This window comes from Coptis chinensis, chromosome 7 (genome assembly GCF_015680905.1).
Source record: "Coptis chinensis isolate HL-2020 chromosome 7, ASM1568090v1, whole genome shotgun sequence".
Classification (NCBI taxonomy): Eukaryota; Viridiplantae; Streptophyta; class Magnoliopsida; order Ranunculales; family Ranunculaceae; genus Coptis; species Coptis chinensis.
This window is the reverse complement of record NC_141462.1, coordinates 83,226,860-83,250,197: the sequence shown is the minus strand read 5'-3', so window position 1 is coordinate 83,250,197 and position 23,338 is coordinate 83,226,860. Positions and strand designations below refer to the sequence as shown.

At 34.1% G+C, this 23,338-nt stretch overlaps 1 protein-coding gene across 1 annotated transcript; it reads right to left on the bottom strand.

Annotated features, from left to right (window-relative positions):
• Window positions 1-15,473: 15,473 nt before the first annotated feature.
• On the bottom strand, window positions 15,474-16,538 carry OFP13 (ovate family protein 13). The gene has a single exon (XM_086571427.1). It carries the CDS (start codon window positions 16,346-16,348, stop codon window positions 15,680-15,682), a length of 669 nt encoding a protein of 222 aa, XP_086427553.1. The 5' UTR covers window positions 16,349-16,538; the 3' UTR covers window positions 15,474-15,679.
• Between the last annotated feature and the right edge of the window lie 6,800 nt (window positions 16,539-23,338).

The window sequence follows — 23,338 nt, the reverse complement described above, 5'->3', positions numbered from 1 at the left end:
TCTTCAAAAACCATAAGAAATAACCATTAGTCAAACAAAATATGTACTCAAAATATTATTTTTTGGTATCTTAAACTTACCCACTGTCCAATTTTGAAGAACGTGTCAATGACTTCTCGATGGGTTTCTTCCAAACCCACATAGTACGTATCGACACGTCTTCGGGTCAAGCAGAGGACTTACATTACTGTCATCAACAAGAGTTTGCTTGCCAGTGTCACCTTTCTTTATTTTTTTTCTCCCATCACTAGTGAAATCCTCGCCAATCATTTTACTTTTCCTTTCTTTATTTTCCTTCACTCGCTTTACAAGTGAGCAAGGTTTCTCGGCTCCCTCAACATCCTTCCCCTCAACTTTATCTGTAGGTGACAAGGTTAGGCGTAGATCAAATGATAGACCATCAAAGGGTTCTGCGACATACTTACTCTGATGAACTTCATCCGCGACTTCAGTTGTGACTTCATCAGAATGCCCCTGCTGCACTTCAGCCGGGTGGACTACATTCGTGACTTCATCAGGATGCCCCTGCACTTCTTTAGGTGGGTGGACTTCATCCGTTACTTCATTAGGTTGTAATTCAACCTCATCAGACATATCCCTCTCTTGCTGCTCCTTTAACTTTTCCTTTAACTTTTCAATTTCATCTATGGAATACATAATTTGCTTTTCAATGACTCTCTCCTTCAGTTCTTTGTTCTCCAGTTTAAATGCATCAATATTTTCTGCAATAGACTGGACTGTTACTTCATTGTTTGTGACTAAATCAACCTAAAGTCTTTTCAGCCTCGCCGTCTTTGCCGGCATGAACAATAATTTGACTTGCAGCTATCTCTGTTATTGGTGTCTTTCGGAACGTATCAAGCAAGGTCTTCAAATTCCACCTTGCACACGTCGGGAATTTGGTTTCATGGTTCTCTACCTTCTTGATGACTACAAAGTGCTCACAAAACCAAAACTGCAACGCATGTGACGAAAGCCATATTAGTTCATACACCAATAAACCAAAACATTAAACCAATTAATGTTCATACCCTAATAATAGATATGGACATTGGTTGTTCATACCCACCAATAGCTAGAACATTGGTTGTTCATATCCATCAATAGGCATCCATGTATGAACATTGGTTGTTCATACCCACTACACCAATAGCTATGAACATCGGTTGTTCATATCCACCAATAGGTATCCATGTATGAACATTGATTGTTCATACCCACCATTAGCTATGAACATTGGTTGTTCATACCTACTAATAGGTATCCATGTATGAAGATTGATTGGTCATACCCACCAATAGCTATGAACATTGATTGTTCATACCCACAAATTGTTATAAAAATAGACAAACAACCATAACTTAAGGATAATGAGTTAAAGAAATATACCAAAAAAATTATAGTGCATCCATTGATTGTCTATTTTTTTGCTTCTTTGTATTTGATGGCAGCATCAATTAACTCCTTGTGTATGGCATTTGGCCAAGACAGATTTCTAAGTGTATCCAAGCTGTCAATAGCCTTGATCAATGGCCATGATGCTCTGTAATTGGCATTGCTGAAGAAACATGTAACTAACATGAAAAGCAACATCAGCCTTGCAAAATCTTCAGCTGTAGATTGCTCATTGATAAACACCCAAAATTGTAATATAAACCCTATAGAGACATTATATATTGGTTAATTATGTGTGTAATAAATGAAAATTAATTGTATTTCCATGCTTTTGCAGGTTTCGACACGTAAACGATGAAATTTCAACAAAATCGGTATTTTGGCATGGAAACAAGGTGAATATGCTAATTAGAAACAAAGCATTTTTATCAAGTCCAAAAGAAGCCCATTGGAAGCTTAAATCAAGCCCATGAAGCCTGGTCAAAATGGTCAATTTTGGGTCAATCCTGGTCAAATCTTGTAGAAAAGTCAACAAAACTTCGGAAAATCATATTTTCTGACTCCGAACTCTGTTTTGGGCGTGTGACCTGTCAAAATGATCAGCGCGACAAGCTCTACACAATGGTATATAGGGTCTATCAATTTACTATACCGGGAATTAAAATAGGTCCGAACCAAGACAAAGTAAAAATCTAACTACTATTCATCATGATGTCATTAAGTGGAAGCTTATGTAATCACCCACTTTCTCCACTTAATACATGCACAAACCACTCCTAATTATTTATCTTGTAATGGGAATTACTATTCACCCACTTTCTCCACTTAGATTAAATAAATTCAATTATAAAAGTAGATTAATTTGTAACCTTTGGATTGAAAATGTAAGATGTAATATTGGCCACCCATTTCACTCCTTTGAAACTATAAATAGGAGGGGTGGTGCTCTAAATAAAATTGCCAATTTATTTGTGATTTGTGGTCTTGTAGCCCTTCACTCTCTTCTTCTTTTTATTCTTCTTTATTTTCATTAGTTGTAGTTATTTCACTATGAGCTAACTCATCCCTTGTGGAGGGTTAGATAAACCCATGTGAGGATAACTCTACTAATAAAGATGTAACTCAATTGCTTAAAATTTAACAAGTTTGATTTTTACTTCAATTACAAAATAGTTAGAAGTGAAAAACAAACTAGAGGTTGAAGAAGTGCTTTAGAGATAGGGTGCTAATTTAATCTCTCATGCTAGTAGAATCTCTTTAGAGATTTAGAAATTCTACTAGGGTTCAAAGTTTAATTATTCACTTTGATTTGTCTATGAATCAAAATGAATATGAAAACTAACAATTGAAATATGTCTTTCATTAATAGTAGTTTGAATCACATGGTAAATCAATCATCCACACTTTTCTCTCTTCTATTTTCTTTAGTCATTTTAGAATAAATTTGTTATTAGTAACTTTTGTAACTATAATTAAAAGAAGTAATAAAGTGTAGTGTAAAACTTCCACTTAAAGTCTTCTCTCATTTAAGGTTTCTCTTGAGTAGTCTAGCTAAGTTGTGAACAAGTGCTTCAATGTTAGGCATGAGGACGATACCTTTACTCGAACTATATTTCAACATGAATCGAGAGTAATGTAAGTGATTAAGTGTGAGTTGGAGTAAAGTTCAATTTAATACTTATCAACATGAATCAAGAGTAAGATAATTGATTTAAGTGTGAGTTCGAACCCCGCCAGCATCAAAAAGTTACTGATCTCATTTAAAAATAGGCTTACCAATAAAAAAAAAAGTGGTTGCCAAAGTCCTCATTATGCCATCTTCAACATGAGACTTGGAATACCTGGTGTTGGCATCACCAAAGTAGTTTTTAATGAAGATGGTTTTCTTTTCATCATCTCTAATAGTCTTATTTAACTGCACCAAAGTCTCTGTGATAGGCAGCCCAAACATGAGACTAACCTCCTTTATAGTTAGCTTTACCATTCGTTTACCAATCTCAAATGCCTCCTCAGGTACTGATTTGAAATTGTCCAAGAGATAGAATATTTTTTTGTTTGGCTTGAATTTGTTTCCTTCAACAATCCCACTGTTGTATAATGCATCAAACATAAACCAGAACGGTGTCTTCTTCATTTCATCGACATACTTTTTTGGAATTCCCACTTCTTTGAGTTTTTGTACCAAACTTATCATGTGTAAGAAGGTACTTCGCAGCTGCACAGGTGCTACTGTGCTACCTTTAACATTATCTTTCTCATCTTCTTTCTCTTCCACAACCTTCCTTTTCCTAGTATTCTTGACCACAACCTTCCCTTTACTAGTTTTTCCTTTCCTAGTATTCTTTGTCTTAAGTTTTTTAGATTGGTCGGCAGCGCTGCTCGACTCCGGTTTCCTTTTTTTGGATGCAAATCTTCAAACATAATTTTTTGTTTGATGTGTCAGATCTCAAACATAACTTTCTACTTACATTTCTACTCACAGGGGACTTATCGACTTTCTTCTTCTTCTCCATATTGTTTTTCTTCTTTCCTCGGATTAAGGCATGCAAATAATTGAAGGTCAGACATGCAAATTATAAACATAGTTTTGTTATTGTAAAGGCATGAAATCAATGTTCATACCCAGGGACTATGAATAATAATAATTGTTCATAATGAAGAGCCAATGTTCATACCTACAGAACTATGAACAATTAATGTTCATATCCAGTAGACTATGAACAATTACTGTTCATAACCAGTGTACTATGAACAATTATTGTTCATACAGAGTTATGAGTAATCACTAATGTAAATATACCTTTAATGGAACCTCCAAATCATCTTCTCCTCCATCTTGTTGTTGTTGTGCTTCTTGATTCCCAGCATTCAAATCCTAACATGCAAAACAAAGTTATGAAAAATCAGTATTCATACATATTTACTAGCATGCTATACTACATGCAACAACAAATGTTCATAGTCTAATATGAGTATGAACAATGAATGTTCATGCATATTTCCTATTATACATGGTCCTAACAAATTCAAAACCTAACATGCAAAAATAGACATATGAACACTCATTGTTCATACCACTTTCTTGCAAAAAAAAAAAATCAATAATTAAAAAAAAAAAAACCATTTAAATCTTCTTATTCTTCTGCATCTTCTTCCCCTTGTTCTTCTTGTTCTTCTTTTCCTTGTCTATTTTCTTCTTGTTTTTCTTCTTTTCCTTGTTGTTCTTCTTCTTCTTTTTTTCATCTTCTTTCGCATTTCCATCATCATCATCGCTATCTATTTTCTCATCATTTTCACTCTCAACAACTCCTTCTTTTGTTCTATCCTCCTCCTCATCTCCTCCACCTTGTTCTTCAACAATATCATTTACAATACTTTGTACGACATTTGATATTTCTTGTTTGTGTTCTTCATAATAAATGTCGTTCTCATACCTAGGGTTCTTGCAATTTTCAGTATTGCATAAATTTTTGTCCATTTGATATATTTTGATTTTGATTTTGGTTTAAAAAGGAATCTAGGATTTTACTATTTTTATGTTAGTTTTCTTTTTGTCTTCCGTTGTTTTTGAAATGTGTGCAAAATGATAAGTTGGAACCATATTTGAAGTGGACACGAAACCGTTTATTTAGGACGTGACACGCATTACCCTAAATTTGGTGGGTAAAAACATCCACTGTTCATACACGAAATAGGTATGAACATTTATTGTTCATACCCAAACAATCATTGTGTTTCTCACTGTTTCATTCCCAAACAATGGTATGAACATTGATTGTTCATTCCCACCATGTATGAAAAATCAAAGTTCATTGTTCATAAATAGGTATGAACATTGATTCTTCATACCTATCCATGTATGAACATTGATTGTTCATACCCACCAATTGTTATATCCATGTATGAATTGAACATTGAACTTTGAATTGATATATGAACATTGATTGTTCCCAAGTAGGTATGGACATTGATTGTTCATACCTATTATTCATGTATGAACATTGATTGTTCATACTTTAAATAGGTATGAACATTGGTTGTTTATACCTATCCATGTATGAACATTGATTGTTCATACCATAAATAGGTATCATTCAATCAAAATTAAATAAATGAATGAAATCATAAGAGACTTTAAAAATGGATTCCAAAACTGTATTAATAACTGTCATTCAATCAAAAAATATTTAATACAAAAACATCAAACAGCCTTCACTAGTGCTTCCCACATCAAAAAATTACCAAGACCTTAATACCATATCACCACTACCACTAGGCAACTCATCCCTTGCACTAGCCAACTTATCCCTTTCTCTAGATTCCACATTAGCAGTGTCAGAAGTTTTCCCACGGCAAGTCTTTCAATCGTGCCGATCTGTTTTGTGGCATTTTCTGCATTTGTGGGCAGTATAACGCATAACACCCGTGCTCTCAATCCTCTTAACTCGTGGTCTACCCGGATCCCTTTTCACATCTGGTGGAAGAATTTCTACTTCATCAGAAACATCCGAACAGATCTCATTGCAGTAATGCCATGAGAGTACGTATTACTAAACGAAGTGGCGAGAAATGCAACTTCAATGTATGAATACACTGAATCCCCTTTCCAATAAATACTCGCAATTGCATGCCGGCAAGGAAACACGTCTATGCCCCAATTGTTACAAGTGCAATATCTACTAAGCAAGTCAACCCGATACTCATACTTCTCCGTAACAACTTAAAACACATACTCATCTGACCTTGCCACAGTCACATAACGGGCCTCCTCAATCCTCTCAGCCAATTTCACTTCCATTTTAGGACAAATAATAGTTTTCCAATTCTTGCACTCCATCCTCTGGTCCGATGCCATTTTCATCATTTTCATGCGAATTTCATTTAACATGGCTGTGATGGGCAGATGACGCTTTTTGTTTATCCAGCTTTTGAAACACTCCACCAAAGAAGAGCACATCTCACCATATCGGGTGCCACAGAAGTACGTATGCATTAGCCCAATTCTCATAAGGTGCCCTAGATAGAAAATTAGATACTGCATCTCCACCTATATTCAACAATTCAACCATGTGCTCCTGAAACTCCTCATGCGTGGAAGCATAAACACATTTCTTGAATAAGCCCACCAACAATTTCGAAACACCACATGTTTTTGACAAAGTTGTATGAAGGTTGTTCTCCATGTGCCACAAGCAAAAAATGTGATATGAACTAGGAAGTATAAGAGGAATGTTCACAAGCAAACCATGATGTCTATTACTCAAAAAGGTATACCTTCTCTCATACCCAAAAGCCTTCTTAAACATATTGAGAAACCAAAACCAATTGGATTCATTTTCAATATCAACAACACCAACAGCAAGAGGGAATAATCCTACAAAACCACAAAAAATAACCAAATATGAGATAACTGAAAAGTTATGAACAATACATGTTCATACCCAAAACAGATATGAACAATGAGTGTTCATACCCACAACAGACATGAACAATGATTGTTCATACCTATTGGAGTATGAACACTCATTGTTCATACCTCTAAGTAGATATGAACAATAATACATGTTCAATAATAAAACATTAAGGTAAAAATAAAGGAACACCTTGATCTCCATTTTGGGCAGTAGCTGCCAACAAACACCCTTTATACTCTGATCTCAAGAAGGTTCCATCTAAATACACCATTGCTCTACAGTATTTAAAATCATTAATACTCGATTCAAAAGCAACAGACATCCTTTCAAACTTCCCACTCTCTTCATTCACCTAATGATCAACACAATTCCCAGAATCTCTTCGCTTTAACTCATTTGTATACCACAAAAGTTTATTATAGGATAAAGCAACATCACCATATAACTCTGTCAATGCCAACTTCTTACCCGCATAACTCATATGCTTAGAAATCTTAAGCCCATACTCATGACTATAAAAGAAGTAATATCTCCCAATGACAAAGACGGTTTATCTCTAGAAAAATCCAAAATATGAGTCATTACAAGATAAGAAGTGAGAGGAGGATGGTTGTAGTCTTTAAATGCAAAACCACAAGTGTGTGTGAGATTAATCTTCTTAATTTCAAAACTTTCATATGTATCGCAAGAGTGTATACACCATTCACAGTTTCCCTCTTTCTTATTCTCACAAACCGCGGTCACTCTAAACTCGTCATTCTTGATTAATTTAACCACTGACAATCAAATACTCTATCAATTTATAGCGACACTCAGGCGCACCTAAAGCAAATCGCTGCCCAACACCACTATCAAAGTTTCTTGCCCAAAAATCAGACTTGTAAGGTTTACAAACAACAACCACACCACCACCACCACCAACTGAAGAACTTGATGAACTTGAAGAACTTGCAAAAATAGAACCACTAGAGGTAATCAACAAAGTGACACAAACAACCACTCTGATCTCAACAATTTCAATCTTCTTTGCAAAACAATAACACGCCAAAGAATGCAACTCCCTAGCAGATTCAATCAGGTTATCTTTCTATTCACGGTTGAAACACATATTATAGCATTTTAATCCCAAATCAGGCCATTTCCCATGTAACTCTTGTACAACACTATTAATAGAAGAATCCAACCCAATACGAATGGAAATACTACCACCATTGTAATAAAAAACTCCAATCACACTATGATCCATATAAACTGCAAAATCATAATAAAAATGCATCGTCAAATGTATTTACAACTACTATGAACATTGGTTGTTCATAGCTGTTTGTGTATGGACAATGATTGTTCATAGCAAAAAACAAAATCAAAACCTAAAGTTCAATTAAGAAAAAATTCATCGTCAAATGTATTTACAACTACTATGAACATTGGTTGTTCATAGCTGTTTGTGTATGTACAATGATTGTTTATACAACAAATACGTATGAACAATAATTGTTCATACGTATTTGTTGTATAAACAATCATTATTGTTCATAGCAAAAAGCAAAATCAAAACCTAAAGTTCAATTAAGAAAAGTACATAAAACAGCGTTTTCAAAACAAACATGATATAAAAACTATATCATTACTATAAACAAATTATATCTCAAAATCACAGATCTAATCTAAAATATGAACAAACAAAACATGATATAAAAACTAACGTTTTTAGACATCATTACAACACATAATATCATTGCTATAAACAATAGATGATTTCAAAACAAAATCAAATGAAGATTTCAAATTACTATAAACATATAGGTTATAAATACAAAGTTTGAATAAACCTTTTTAGACGGCAAGAAGAAGAAGCTATTGATTGAAACTTTCAGTTGAGGAAATCACTCGATTTTCAATTGAGGCAGAAGAAGTAATCAATTGAAACAAGAGCACGTTGTTTATTTCTAATTTTGAAAACGTATTTGATTTATATATTAACACACGAAAGGGTAAAAGGGGTATTTAATAAAATTATAATGAACTGGGCCAACTCAATTTGTCCTTGAGGGTTATTAAAATAGAAAAATTGGGTCCGTAAGTTGTTTGGACGAGAAAAATGGGTTTGAGAGTGATAAAGTGATTATCACAAAACACTGTCCTTTAGAGTTGTTTTGAATTGAAATTCGGCCCAATTTCTTGTATAATATATCAGTTTTGAAGACTGAAGTACGTGCTGCTGCTCTTTTTCTATGCAGTACAATTCTTATTTAAAAAACATCAGCGTAGTCAAATTATTAGCAGTTAGCTGGTTGCATTTTTGGAATTCCGACTTATCCCAAAATTTGTTTGTTCGTTGGCATTCTTTGAAGCCGATCCCCGCATACGCTAAGTGAATAGACTCCATCATCCGCTCTCACACATGCGATCCTTAAACCCTTCAAAATCTGTCGTGCTGTTTGTCACAAGGCCGGCGATATGCATGTTTTGCGAGGGCAGTGCCGGCTCATCCATAAGGCGACTTAGGCGGCCGCCTAAGGCCTCAAATTTAGAAGGCCTCCAAATTTCCTTATTTCTCCTTACATAAATTTGATATTACCATCTTTTATAAAGAAAAAAATAAACAAAAAAGATAGTAGGAGTCTATTTGTTTTCTCCCCACGCACTAAATCTCATGAGTGAATTGGTTTGAAGAAAGTTTAATCCAATAGACCACTACACAATTTGCATCTCAGAGTCATAGGATGAATCTAATGGTTGCTAGTGGGTAGTTGTCTTAATTTTTATGGGAGTGTCCTCATTTAGTTAGATATCTTAATTAGAAAGAATCAAATAAAATATAAAATTCCACAATATATGCAAGAATCTCCACTTTCTATGGCGCCTTTTCCACTCTCTATCAACTTAACTAATTAAAGACATATTAAATACATATTAACCAACGTCTCTCCTTCTCAACATCTCTCTCACACAAACTACTTTCAATTTTTCAATAAATTTTTAAAATAAAAAAGGCCTCGCTTGAATTGGTCGCCTAAGGCCACATCTAGGCTTGAGCCGGCCCTGTGCGAGGGAGTAGGGATTATAAGTAAGCTACTACTTCAAACTTTAGAGTAGTTCAACAAGCGCGCTACTGACCTAATCCTAAATTTTGCTCGTCCCAGAGTGAGAAAACATATTGAATCTTTTAACGAGTTGTAATGCCTTGGGCTTATAACTTAGCAGCTTCGCCCAATTAACATGGAACTATGTCTCCTTGCCTTTATTCTGGGGATGCATGGAAATAGGGGTGGCAATGGGTCGTGTCCGTGCCGGGTTGAAATGGGACCACGGGTTGAAAAAGCAAACCCAAATCCAACCCATTTGATAAAAAAGTCAAGATTGTCCAACCGGCCAAATTGACGAGTTACCCGACCGGTGACTCGTTAAGCTAGCTGGGTCAAACTCGGATCGGGTTAACAAATAACCCGTTAGTAAATTTTAACGTTTGCAAGCATAAATTGATGAACAACAATAGATTAAGTCCGAATTTATTAAAAAGACATGCTTAATTGTTACCCGGCGTGATACTATTCCTAATCTTTATATTTTTTTTAGGTTGTTGGGATGATGATATCTAAAAAATTAGGAAACATATCTTAAACTGGTCATATGGGTCATGGGTTAATAACCCGATCTATTAGACCTGAGAACTAATCTGGTACGGTCTACTTATGGGTTATGTGGGTTAATATATGTGACCCTAACCTCACCCATTTATTTGACAGGTTTGGCCTGTCAATTGTTAATCTCTATACTATATGATAGTCGGGTTTCGAGGAACCCACTCTCCACTATCGCAAATTGAAATCTCCCTATTTAATTTGTTCAATTTATAAACACCTCCTTCACAAAAATTAGAAACCCCCCTCCCCCCTCTTTTATTAATAATTTAGAAGAACCCTCCTAATGTAACTTAAATTATATAATTATTCTCTATTTTTCTCTCTGAATTTAGAACAAGCCCTCTTTTATTAATAATTTAGAAAAAAAACTCCCTAATGTCACTTAAATAACATAATTATACCTTATATTAAATTAGATGTGCCTCCCCTATGTAATTACAATTAGAATCCAAAAAAAACCATGCTAATTATCGATCTCAAATGACGGCTTTCAAGACTTCAGGAAAAAAAAAATCTCGATGCGTAGCACGGTTTGCATACTTGTACTATATGATAGCTGGGTCTTTAGGAGGCACGCTTCTCAACCGAACAGTGTATTTCTAATATCTCTATTTTAAGATTTTAGAACCACCTCCTTTAATTACTCTAATAGCTCCCTTTTTTTAAACATTTTACAAAATACTCCCTCACTTTATTGAAATTAGAAATAGCTTCATATTATTTAAAATAATTTAGAAAACCTCATTCATTCACGTCACTAAAATTATATTCAACCCCTCCTAATGTTTTTATATTATTTTTTAGATTAGAACTAGAATTCAAAAATTCATACTATCCAAGAGATGTTAGATCGAGCGACAGATTTAAAGACTTGAAAAAACACCGATGCATAGCATAGTTTGCATACTTGTTTTGTGTATGGTTTGCGGATCGTGTACAAAACTGCCACCCCTATATAAAAATCTTTGCATACTTGTTTTGTTACTACGCTCTCGGTTCCGGTTATTTTTTTTGGTTCCTATGATATTCACTCTTACACACATTTTTTATTGGTTTTATTAAAAAAAAATGTGTACTAAAAACACAAAAATACTACACGAATAAGTCACTTTTTAATTATGTCATTCAATAAAAAATAAATAAAAAATAAAGTTCAATAATAAGTGATGTAAAACCATATATTTAAGGTTGATAACTATATTTTTATATTATTTATAACATTAAATACTATGGAAGAACATATTACAATAACAGATAGAATTTAGTAATATATAAATGAACGTTTTGAGTTTTGAGTTTTTATATTTATATTTTATATTTTAATATTTTTTATGCTAAAAGTACGATGACATTCGGTTTAGTCCGGTTTCAGTTCTGGTATGGTTTTTTTATTTAAAAAACAATTTTGTTCAATTCTATATGGTCTGGGTTTTTTACTATCCATTTTTAAGTAGTTCATCTTAAAAAAAAGGAATCATAAGTCGGTAACATGATTTTTTTTGCCTTTCTGGTTCTTGTTAAACAGGTACCCGACCCATTGACACCCCTAATTGTGTGGTACATTGGTACATGACAATATGACATGCTTGAAATTTCAACATTGCCATAGTAACTCCCCCTCCCCTTCTGGAAAAAGAAAAGGGTAAATTTTGGCTTTTCAGCCCTTCAAAAATTCACCAAGTTTGATATTATTAGTCGTGCATCAGTAATTTAACACTTCCATGTCAATCAATATTTACATTGTATATTCTAGGGTGATCTTGGACACACCCATAAAACACACTCCCGTACCCCAACTTTAAAATAAATAAATAAATAAAATTATTTTAGACACATTTAAGTTCCTAATTTTTTTTTTTAGGCGTACCCAAGACAAAATAAGTAATTTATTATAATATATATATGTCGTGGGACTATTAAGTACCCACACTAAATCCTAGATATTCTACGTTCTTCACTTGAAGCTAAAAAAGAACATGTTTTTCTTCTTCCTCTTTCAAAAGAAAAAGAAAAAATGTTCTTGAATTCTTCTCCAATAATTTACCTCTCTCAATCTCTAACAACATTTCTCTCACCAATAAGCATGAGCACAAATCAATTATACCAAAGTAATAAGAATGAATAACAACCTAATGAGGATGAAGAAAAAAAATCAAAATCAAAATTTGACGAATAGGATAAGTCATAAAATTATTATACTTTCGATTACTACAATGGACAAGTAAAAATATCCACATTTTTCGTCCAGCCTAAGTCTCAAATCAACAACTAATGATTTTGAATTTTGAAGTGCAAGATTACAAAGTCGTGTGTTGGTGGTGTTGTTATTGTGTGTGTGTGTGTGTGTGTTTTGGCCTCTATTGGAAATACCCCAATAATGAATTTGGGAGATATTATTGGATTGAGACGGTTATTGGGGTATGGCAAAAACTTTAGTTAGTTATTGGGTATGAGAGTGGTTTTATGGGTGTGTCCAAGATCACCCATATTCTACTAACCAATACATTTTTAGAGATTATCATTTTCATTTTGATCGATTTTAATAGGGCTTCCTTTAATAATTACTTTTTAACTTAAATTCCAAAAGAACCAATTTTAATGCTAAAGGAACCAAGAAAAGGGTTGATGCATGTGATGCTTTCAAAAATGTCGAACATTGTTAGCATCATTCTTGACGTTAACGTTAGCTTTTCATAAAGATTTGCATTTCCCAGACCTACATAAAGTTTTGAACATTTTTGAGAGAGCAAAAACTGCAAGAAATTCCGGCCTTGCATTTACTCCGTTCATTAGCAATCCTCATCTTTTACCAACTGCCACTCACCTCGACCACTTAGCATAATTTAATTACAACTAGAAAACAAATCAAAATTAAATTAATACAACTTTTAAGGAAAGACGCAATCATCACTATAATTATTAAGATCAAATTATTGGGAACTCAACTAATATCTTATTAGGTTTTATCTACATAGTTTATCAGGAATCGATTAAACAAATCTCACAATGCAAAGTTTAGAACCTTCGTTAAGCAGGCAAGAATCTTGCTCATCGGTATTTGAAATTGAGACAATGGCGCGCCGGAAACTCTAAAATAAGAAGAGTTGACGATGAATTTTGTTTTTATAATGCAGTATTTTTTGTTTTATAGAACCGTTTTCATGCTTGGGAGAACACAATCAAAAAATATTGTAGAAGTTTGAATTCAAAATTCACTATGATAATACATTAATACTTACTAACTTGCACACTAATGGAAATCCTTATTTTTAACTTAGCATATGATTCATGGCAATGCCACCTCAAATTTGTGGGACACGTCTAGGACGCATCGTTTTCCATTTTACATTCATATTTTGCGTTAAGTCTTTTTATTTGAAAATTTTAGATTTTGAATTTTGTTATGTGGATTGCAATGTTTCGAAATCTTATACTAAGAAGTAAGAACCTCATTTTTCATTGAGAGAGAGATAAATATTACCACAAAAGAGATGAAAGTATACCACAGAACTATATAAGCTAACACAAGGCCCGAAGGCCGTCCTTCCACTTGTTGGCAGGCGACCTAACACAAAACATGAATGATTTTATAACAACTAATTAACCTGTATACGTTAATTTGTTGGCAGTTTATTCTACGAACAATTTATAGGACAAAATGCAATCTCATTAGCAAAAGACAAACAATTATCTAAACATTAATATTATGAGTCTGAAATTAGATTGTAGTTCTATATACTTTTGATGGTGATGGGCACCTGCACTGGAAATTTAAATTCTTGAACTTTCCTCACCGGTTATCGATCTAGTCGATTATGACATATTTTTTTTTCTTTGAATTCATTGTTAACTACTGGTGGAATTTATGTTCGAGATGTCCTGACCAAGCAAAGTGTATATCTAGTGCCTCCTTCATTATATTATATATAGGGTTTTTTAGACATACTCCCCCATTTATAATTGGGAATTAGACATAACTCTCCATTCTAATTTTCTTTAGACATGCCCCCTATTTTAACGCTTGATACCGGTTAATTAGGTTTGACTCTCATTGACCGTTAGTCCAAATTTCTATTTTCTTATAATAAAATAATAATAATAATAATCTAAAACTCCTATGATGAAATGCCAAATATGCCCTCAATGGGCATCAAATACATGAATTAAAACTTTAAACACCCGTTCAGTGCATTCATCGGTTCATGCTTGTTAAATAGTAGAATAGAAAGACTTTATTTTAAATAGTAAATTGCATACGAAATAGAAATCATTGAGGACATATTCGGTATTTCATCATGGGAGTTTTAGATTATTATTTATATTTTTTTTATTGGAAGAAAATAGAAAATTTGTACTAACAGTTAATGAGAGTCAAATCTAGTTGACCAGCATCAAGCGTTAAAGTGGAGGGCATGTCTAAAGAAAATTAGAGTGGGGGGGGACTTAAACATTACGAAGCCAAAGAACAAGCCTGTTGAACTGTTGAAGCAGCATTTGCCAAGAGTCATTTTCAAATTTCAAGTAATCGGATCCAATAAATACAAATGTACACATGTACAACAGAGTTATATGAAAATAAGGTGGGATCCCGGAAGAAATTAGCCGTTGGATTGAAGCTCCTTTGCTTCGGGCTTGAACCATGCACCCATGGCCAATGCGCCTCTTAGTGACAGCCTGAGAGGGTTCAGTTTATTAAGGTTTTGTTTCGTCTTAAATATTAGTTTCAATTTTAATTTTGTTCCTTGGCGTAGGTACGTCAAACAAACATATCAAACATTCATGGAGTCAGTGCATCTGATATAGGCGATATGCCAAGCCAATGTGATAGAATTTGATGTGATTAAGACATGAAACACATCGTGCATGTTAGCATGTATCACATACAATTAACTACCAACTTCTTCTGCTTGATATTCACAAGCTTGGACATATGTACCCGGTCCAACGGTCATGAACTCAATGGAACTAACCGTGTCAAACAACAAAATGAGCACCATGACACAAACAACTAGGCATAAAATGATAAAAATGCAGTTCTTGTATAGCCAATATTGATCAAGTATCACTATAATCTAAAGGTCGTATGCATAAAAAATGAAAAATTAAATAAAGACAAAAGAGAAGTGTCATGCTACGATTAAATTTCTTCTTATCCTACCACAATATTCACAAAAATTGATACATGAATTCGAAGCTACCAAAATATGTTTCTCTTTCTTTGGATCAAATCTCTAAACATGAAGCTTTCTCACCGCCCTCTTCTTTTAATGAACAAAAAGAAGGAGATTTTGTGCTACTACTACTACTAGAAGGAGAAGAAGCAAGTCCTACAAGTAAATCAACAAAGGCACCAACTATAAATCCATGATTTTTCTTTCCATTAACCTTAAGATACCAAACCAACAACTCTTCTAGATACTCCCAATCCTTCAAACCATGTGCTTCCACCATTTCTTCCATTGAAGTTCTAAAGTCAACGTAAGGGTCATCCGACTCCATAGCCATAACTACACTTTCCTTGAATAGAAAGCCATTATCATTATCCTTAGATTTCTCTAATATTGAATTTGTAGCACCAGGCTCAAAAAACAATCTCTCTGACTTCATTCCACGAATTACCATCTCTAATGACTCACCTGTTGAATCTTGATCAGACACCGTAGAAAAGCTTGCTGACTCGGATGAGTTTGTGAACAATGAGTCAGGTGTTGTGACCATATCACCAGCATCATAATAAACTGAGTTAACTGTCTTGAACATATGATCAGTATTATCTCCGTTAACTCTGAAAGAATGTGTCATTGGTTGCTTGCAAGAAGGCCAATGCCATGAAAATGGCCTTGTCGTATCTTTGTTCTTGAAAAGAGATGGCATCCTCATTTTCTTGCCCATTGAATGTGTTTTTCTGATCTCCAATGACTTATTGAAAAGATGGGAGGTTTTAATGTTTTTCTTTTTTTCCTTTTTTTTTGGATATGCGAAGTATGTGACTTGTTTGTGGGCATTAAAAGAGTTCAGGGAAGAAGCTTTTAAAGCAGAGGTGAGATAGGGGTCTGGTGAGCTCTGTCATGTGTGTATTAAATTGGAGGTTCGTAGTATTCAATGTGATTCAATGGGCTTCCTTTATTATTAATTACATAGTCCTTTTATTTCTTTATACTTTTTTCTTATATTATTCAACAAACTTTTGCAAGTGCTTTGTTAGTGAATTTTCCAAGTTCGAACTCCACTAGCATGGTGTCCTGACGATCATGATTTGAATTTGCAAAATTTATCCGATCAGAACATTTTGTTTTTCTTTGGATGTTTGCTTGGCTCTTGCATTGATGGGTGGACGGTGGTTGGATTAAATTTTACAATTTCACATCCTTGAAACTTGACCATGTTTTTGTGATTTTTGTAATGAAACACAGTATAAGATCGTTCTACAAATGCTAAAAGTTTTAAATTGGTCCAATGCTAAAATTAATTAAGTTTTAAAAATTATGAACAAAGAAAATTTCGTACGTATGCAATTGGGTCAGTCCATTTACAAGCCATAATTAGGGGTCCAGATTGGCAGAGGGTATGCCTCGTGTCATTAGGACATTCAGTCTGAGGATATTAACTCATAGTTCATAAGCAGGTACCTTTGTCACGCTCTCTCCCATGCATTGATGAACTGAGATTCAGACGCAAGAGGATTGAGGCATGAAGGGGAATGCTCCCTATTTATTGCTTCCGCTTTACTTCCTTCCATGTCTAAATTTTTTTGCTACTAACGTCTGTTTCTTTAGCGTATGAGAATGAACTTGCGAAAAACAAAAAAAAATAGATGTTTATGTACATCACCGATGATCAATATATCAAATGATTAAGACATGCATTTAGTTTTTTTCTTGAACAAGATATCGTCTGAAGCGGAGCGAAATACTTGCAATTAAGAACAATGTGTGATACTTTTAATTCATAAAATTATGTCTGTGTTTGTCCTAATAGCTGATGAGCCCTGATTATTCTAGAAATCAGACCTTTAAGTACGAGATGAAATTTGGAGATGAAAAAAAATGACTGTCACTGTTATTATATTTTTGTTATCATCGTAAATTCATAATTAGTGTAAATAAACATGAGAAAGAAATCTCCCATCAAAATTAATGTATAACTAAGTAAATAAACATGAGATAGAAATCTCCCATCAAGATTAATGTATAACTAAGCTTGTACCTTGCGAGATAAATCAGAATGTTTTGGCCTTGCAGACTAGGACAGTGAATGTTCTATGTACTAAACGAAAATTTTAAGCCTTAGTATGTTTTGCTTCTTTTTATTTTATTTCAAGTTTGGGAATGATCCCGCGGCCTCAACATATAATTGAGACTGAGAGCTATCTTTTTGGTCCACCCCCAAACACTATCTATATACCGATGTTTGCAATTAGACATTTTGAAATTAGTTAATATAGATCATGGTACACAATGGGATAATGAAATTGATAATTTTGTTGCATGTTTAGGACTCATATGTACAAGATTGATCGAGCTGCCTTCCTATTGACAGACCTTTGGATCAAGCATACCTACCATTTGATTCATTTTTTGAAGAACAAATAGCAATAACTGAACTACAAAACAATGTATGAGAGCTCTAATTCTCTGTTATTTGATATTAATATGTCTAAATAGTTGAGAGATTGATGTGTCGGAATCTTTAGATTGGGAATATTAACTGGATCTAATAATGATTTCCAACCAAAAACATGAAGAAAAAAGATAATGATCTTCGTGTGGAATGTCTCCTCTACATTATTATTCATGATTGATATCTGATACTTGAGGTTTTATATTAGATGCACATGGTAGTATTGACCTTTAGGCTAGGTCCAATGGTTTGGTGCAACAAAACACCAAACCACAATAGCACAGTGTATACTGTTAGTGGGATAGCGAAATAAGATCCAATGGTTTGTTTTTTCAGCCGCTAGTGAAGCCGCTAGTGATACTAGCGTGCATCCAAAATATCAACTTTGTTAAATATCGTTATTTGCCTTAGTATAATATTGACCTTTGTTATCCGCCATCAGCAATGGCGCGCAAGAAAAAAACACCAAGTTTTTGTATACGCCACTCACACAGGCGTGTAGATAATTATCTCCCCATTTTACCCTTTCTCCCGCCTCGGTCTCTCAAAAAGAAAAAACACCGAAACAAAATTAAATAAATTACTCTCACTCTCACTCTTCAACACCACTTTGGCACGAGAAAAATAGAAGTCTAGAATTGGCATTGAATTTTGGATCTCTCATCGCCACTTCCCACAAATAGGTATAATTTTGATGAACTTTTTTTTTTTTGAGTTTTGAGCTGAAATGAAGGGGTTAAGCTTGGTACACGTACTCCTATGGATCAAGTTCTTTGGAGAACTCACCTTCTTGAAGCTTATCTATTGGGTATGTGCCAGCCATTTTTCTTATTGTTTATATTTACATTCACACTTACAGAAAAGTGAACTTTGCAGCTGACGCAGCAGCTAAAAAAGGTTCACAATTGGCTAAAGATGCAATTCTCTGGAGTTGTACTAGGCCTGACTTTGTGAAATCTCTTGAATGTCCATATAGAACTTATTTTAGGTTTACCTAAATGTGGCTGAATGATGTAAAAGGTTTTCCTTTTCTCTGTATCATTCTCTCTTTATAACTAATAAAATTACCTTATTTGAGTGCAAAAAAAAAAAAGAGCCATGTGTGTGCGTCTCTCTGTATTGTCTATATTAGAAATGTAGTTTGAAAAGAGCTAGCTTATATATATGACTTGTTAGTTTGTTTTGCTGAAATTAAAGCTGATTAAATTGGCTGTTAAGGATTTATCATAGATTTTGATCGATAAGCCTGGAAAGTGGTAAGTCTAGAATTTTGATAGTTTTGAAATGTAGTTTTTGATCGCTTAACTATATGAATGGATACTGTCTATGAGTGTAAATGAAATAGCACGATGTAGGATTGCTTAATTTGGCATATCAAGATAAATTTGGAAAGGAAAACTCATAGATTGTGATGGTTCCCATAAACACACTAGTTGATGTTGTGCATTGTGGATAAGCCGTTATGAAACAGTAATGTAGTAAGTGGAAGTATAAGTCGTGATGATTTTTATGGTCAGTCTTCGGTTGGGAACTTGGGTTGGACCAAGCCACTCCTTGAGAGATGCCTTCTGATGTTGTGCATTGTGGATAAGCCTTAATATAATATCGACCTTTGTTATCCGCCATCAGCAATGGCGCGCAAGAAAAAAACACCAAGTTTTTGTATACGCCACTCACACAGGCGTGTAGATAATTATCTCCCCATTTTACCCTTTCTCCCCTCATCTCTCAAAAAGAAAACACGCTTTAAATAAATTACTCTCACTCTCACTCTTCAACACCACTTTGGCACGAAAAAATAGAAGTCTAGAATTGGCTGAATTTTGGATCTCTCATCGCCACTTCCCACAAATAGGTATAATTTTGATGAACTTTTTTTTTTTTTTTTGAGTTTTGAAATGATGAAGGGGTTAAGCTTGGTACACGCGATTCTATGGATCAAGTTCTTTGGAGAACTCACCTTCTTGAAGCTTATCTATTGGGTATGTGCCAAATTTTTCTTATTGTTTATATTTACATTCACACTTACGAAAAGTGAACTTTGCGTATGCAGAATAAAAAAGGTTCACAATTGGCTAAAGATGCAATTCTGTGAGTTGTACTAGGCCCGACTTTGTGAAATTTTGAATGTCCATAGAACTTATTTTAGGTTTACCTAAATATAACACCCCCGCCTTTTTATTGCATTTCCTATAATAATATTAATAGTAATAATAATAATAATGTAAATAGAAAAACAGAAATAGGATATCCAGATTGTATGGAAAAAGCCCGTAAGCAAGTAGATAAGTTTAAAACCCTTGTTTTATTAGGTTTTAAGAAACTAGAAAATAAGGGTTTCTCATAGAGTTTTTAGGGAAAAACAAAAAAAGGGAAAATTTTCTCTGTGTTTGGATCAAGGAAGATAATCTTTTCGGGAGCCGCTCGGGGCTTTTAAATGCCCAGTAGATCTTTTATCTTCCAGAACCAATATTACTAAGTCCGTTTAAAAAATTTAATGTCCGATATCTCCTAATCAAATTTTCTTTCGCTCAATTATTCGCAATGTTATTATACATCTTGTTCATTCTACATACCGCTTGTTAGTTTGTTTGTTCATCGGATCGACTTAGTCGGGTAGTGTAAACAAACTTAAGAAATAAAAAGATGATTTGAATCATATTTATTTATTGGTATCTAATATAAGCCTCGCTCACCGGAGTTTGGATAAGCCGTTTTTATTGGGTTTTGGGTTGAGGTGTGATGTAGATCAAGTTGCTAGGGATTGTTGTTTGAATTGGAGATTTGAAACCTTGAACTGTTGGTGGGTTGCCGGGCAATGAATGTGGAGGTATGTTATGAACGGTGAGACTTTGAATGTTAATGGTTCTCAAACAAAACCCAAACCGAAAATTTTTGTGTTGTTTGGAATGTTTGTTGTGTATGACTTTTGTTCTTTTTGTTGGGTTTATGTTGATGGTTGGGGGTGATTTGGGTGCGCAGAGGGGGTGATTGAAGCTTGAATCAACCTTTAATGGCGTCGGTTGATTTTTGCGATAAGAGCTATTGTTGTTTTGGGTAGATAGGGTTTTTCTCCCAACCAAACCGACTTCTTTTTTTGCCATGGATGGCCGGTGGTGGCTGTGTGGTGGTCGGTGGTGGTTGGTTGAAATTGGAGAGGAAGGAGATGAACAAGATAGCCAAAAACGATTTTGGGCTTGGGCCAAAAATCGGGATATTATCTTTTGTTTTGATTTTTAAATTTTGACTTTTAGAGTAGACTATGGGCCTTAGGATTTGGGCTTTTCATTGGAGTTTAGGCCGGGTTGACCGAGTTGACTGTTGACTTTGACCGAGTTGACAGACTTTGACCCGTGGTTGACTTTGACATTGACCTAAAATTTGATTTTTCCTAAAATTATGATTGAAATAGGATAAGTCTAGGACTATTAACGTGTTTGACATTAGGCTAAACCTTTATAAATATACTTGAGAGCTTTATTTTTCTTTGTTTTTCGCCTTTTTATGATACAACGCTACGTTATGACATATGTCATTCATGAAATTAATAACGCCGTAAACCAAAATTAATTGAATCAAGATATTCCTACGTTCTCAAATAATATATACAATAAAATACAATAATTCGTAAACAAAACTTACCGCAAAAATTTAGAACTCTCCACTTCTCAAGTTTTAGAATCGAGTTTATGGTCGATGAAGTCATATGTAGGTGGGCATTTATTGAATGTGCCATAAATGGCCCGTTATGTTATATAATATATTCATTGAATGTTGAATGACCGTTTTCATAATGTGTCATGAATGACCAAATTGTAGTTTGACCCCTAAAGAGGAACTAAGATATTTCAATGGTTTAGTTGTATTCCTTGAATGTATGGGAATGTAGGATTGGGTATTTCTTGAATGTGGCAAATGACCCGGGCATTCATTGAATGTGCCATGAATGGCCCGTTAGTGATATGATAGGTATTCCTTGAATGTGGGCGGGAATGACCTTATTCATTGAATGTGCCATGAATGACCCGAAGTTTTGTCCCAAAGAGGTATCAAATATGTTGAAAGCCCGTATGGCTATTTATTGTGGTATTTGGTGGGAGAGAGGCACACAATTAATGTGTGATTTGGCAAATGTGTGGAGTGCAAATCGTGGAGAAGGTACTAAAGGGTGAGTGTATAAGAAAAGTAATCGAAAGTAATTGACAAGAGAAATTGATTTGTTTATACGAATTATTGGGTTTACCTTTGAATACATATAGAATATCTACATCCGTTATGTATACAAGTTCTAACTTTCTTTGGATCATATTAGGACTTAATAATATTTTGTAAATTACGGTCCTACCACTTATATAAATGGATATATCGTAAGTGTAATTTAATTATTTAGATATAAAAAGGGAGTTATTAGAATGAGTTAATAAAATGGAGGTTAATAAAATGGAAGTTTTGCTTGGGAAGAAACTATGCCGTTTGAGATGACTGAACCAATTGCCTTCCAAGCCGAGAATGGTTAGATAGATTTAAAGTTTTAGTTTAAGTTTTTTGAAATGTTTATATGTGTTTAGTCTACTCATACCAAAGAAATTCAATTTGTCTGTGGATGTTTGCTTTGTTTTTGGCAACGAGGGAACATAGGTGGAAGGCGAAGCTGAACCGCTGTGATTGGGATTCGTGTGAGCGGTCCGTTAGTTTTTCTTTTAGGTTTGATTTTTCTTGGTTGGAAGAATGTAATAACGTAGTTTACTTTTTTCATGGCATAAGGACATGGTAGTGATGAATTTTATTTGGAGAGTTTGTTTTGATGTTTTATTTGGAAGGATGTTATCTTAATAAAGAGATTGGGATAATTGTTGGGATTATTGTTATTTAAGTTGTTTCTTTTATGACATGGATATTAGGGTGTGTATGTGTAAATTCTCCGTCATAGTGTCCGGGTTTTTAAACAAGTGAACCTAGTGATGTTTGAGATAATTATATTTCAAATATTCACTTTGTTATTGTTTAGAAATTCGGGCTGTGACACTAAATGTGGCTGAATGATGTAAAAGGTTTTCCTTTTCTCTGTATCATTCTCTCTTTATAACTAATAAAATTACCTTATTTGAGTGCAAAAAATAAAAGAGCCATGTGTGTGCGTCTCTCTGTATTGTCTATATTAGAAATGTAGTTTGAAAAGAGCTAGCTTATATATATGACTTGTTAGTTTGTTTTGCTGAAATTAAAGCTGATTAAATTGGTTGTTAAGGATTTATCATAGAT

Bases quoted from the DNA above. Each gene is read 5' to 3' on its own strand.
- OFP13 (XM_086571427.1), bottom strand. From the start codon at position 16,348: ATGGGCAAGAAAATGAGGATGCCATCTCTTTTCAAGAACAAAGATACG.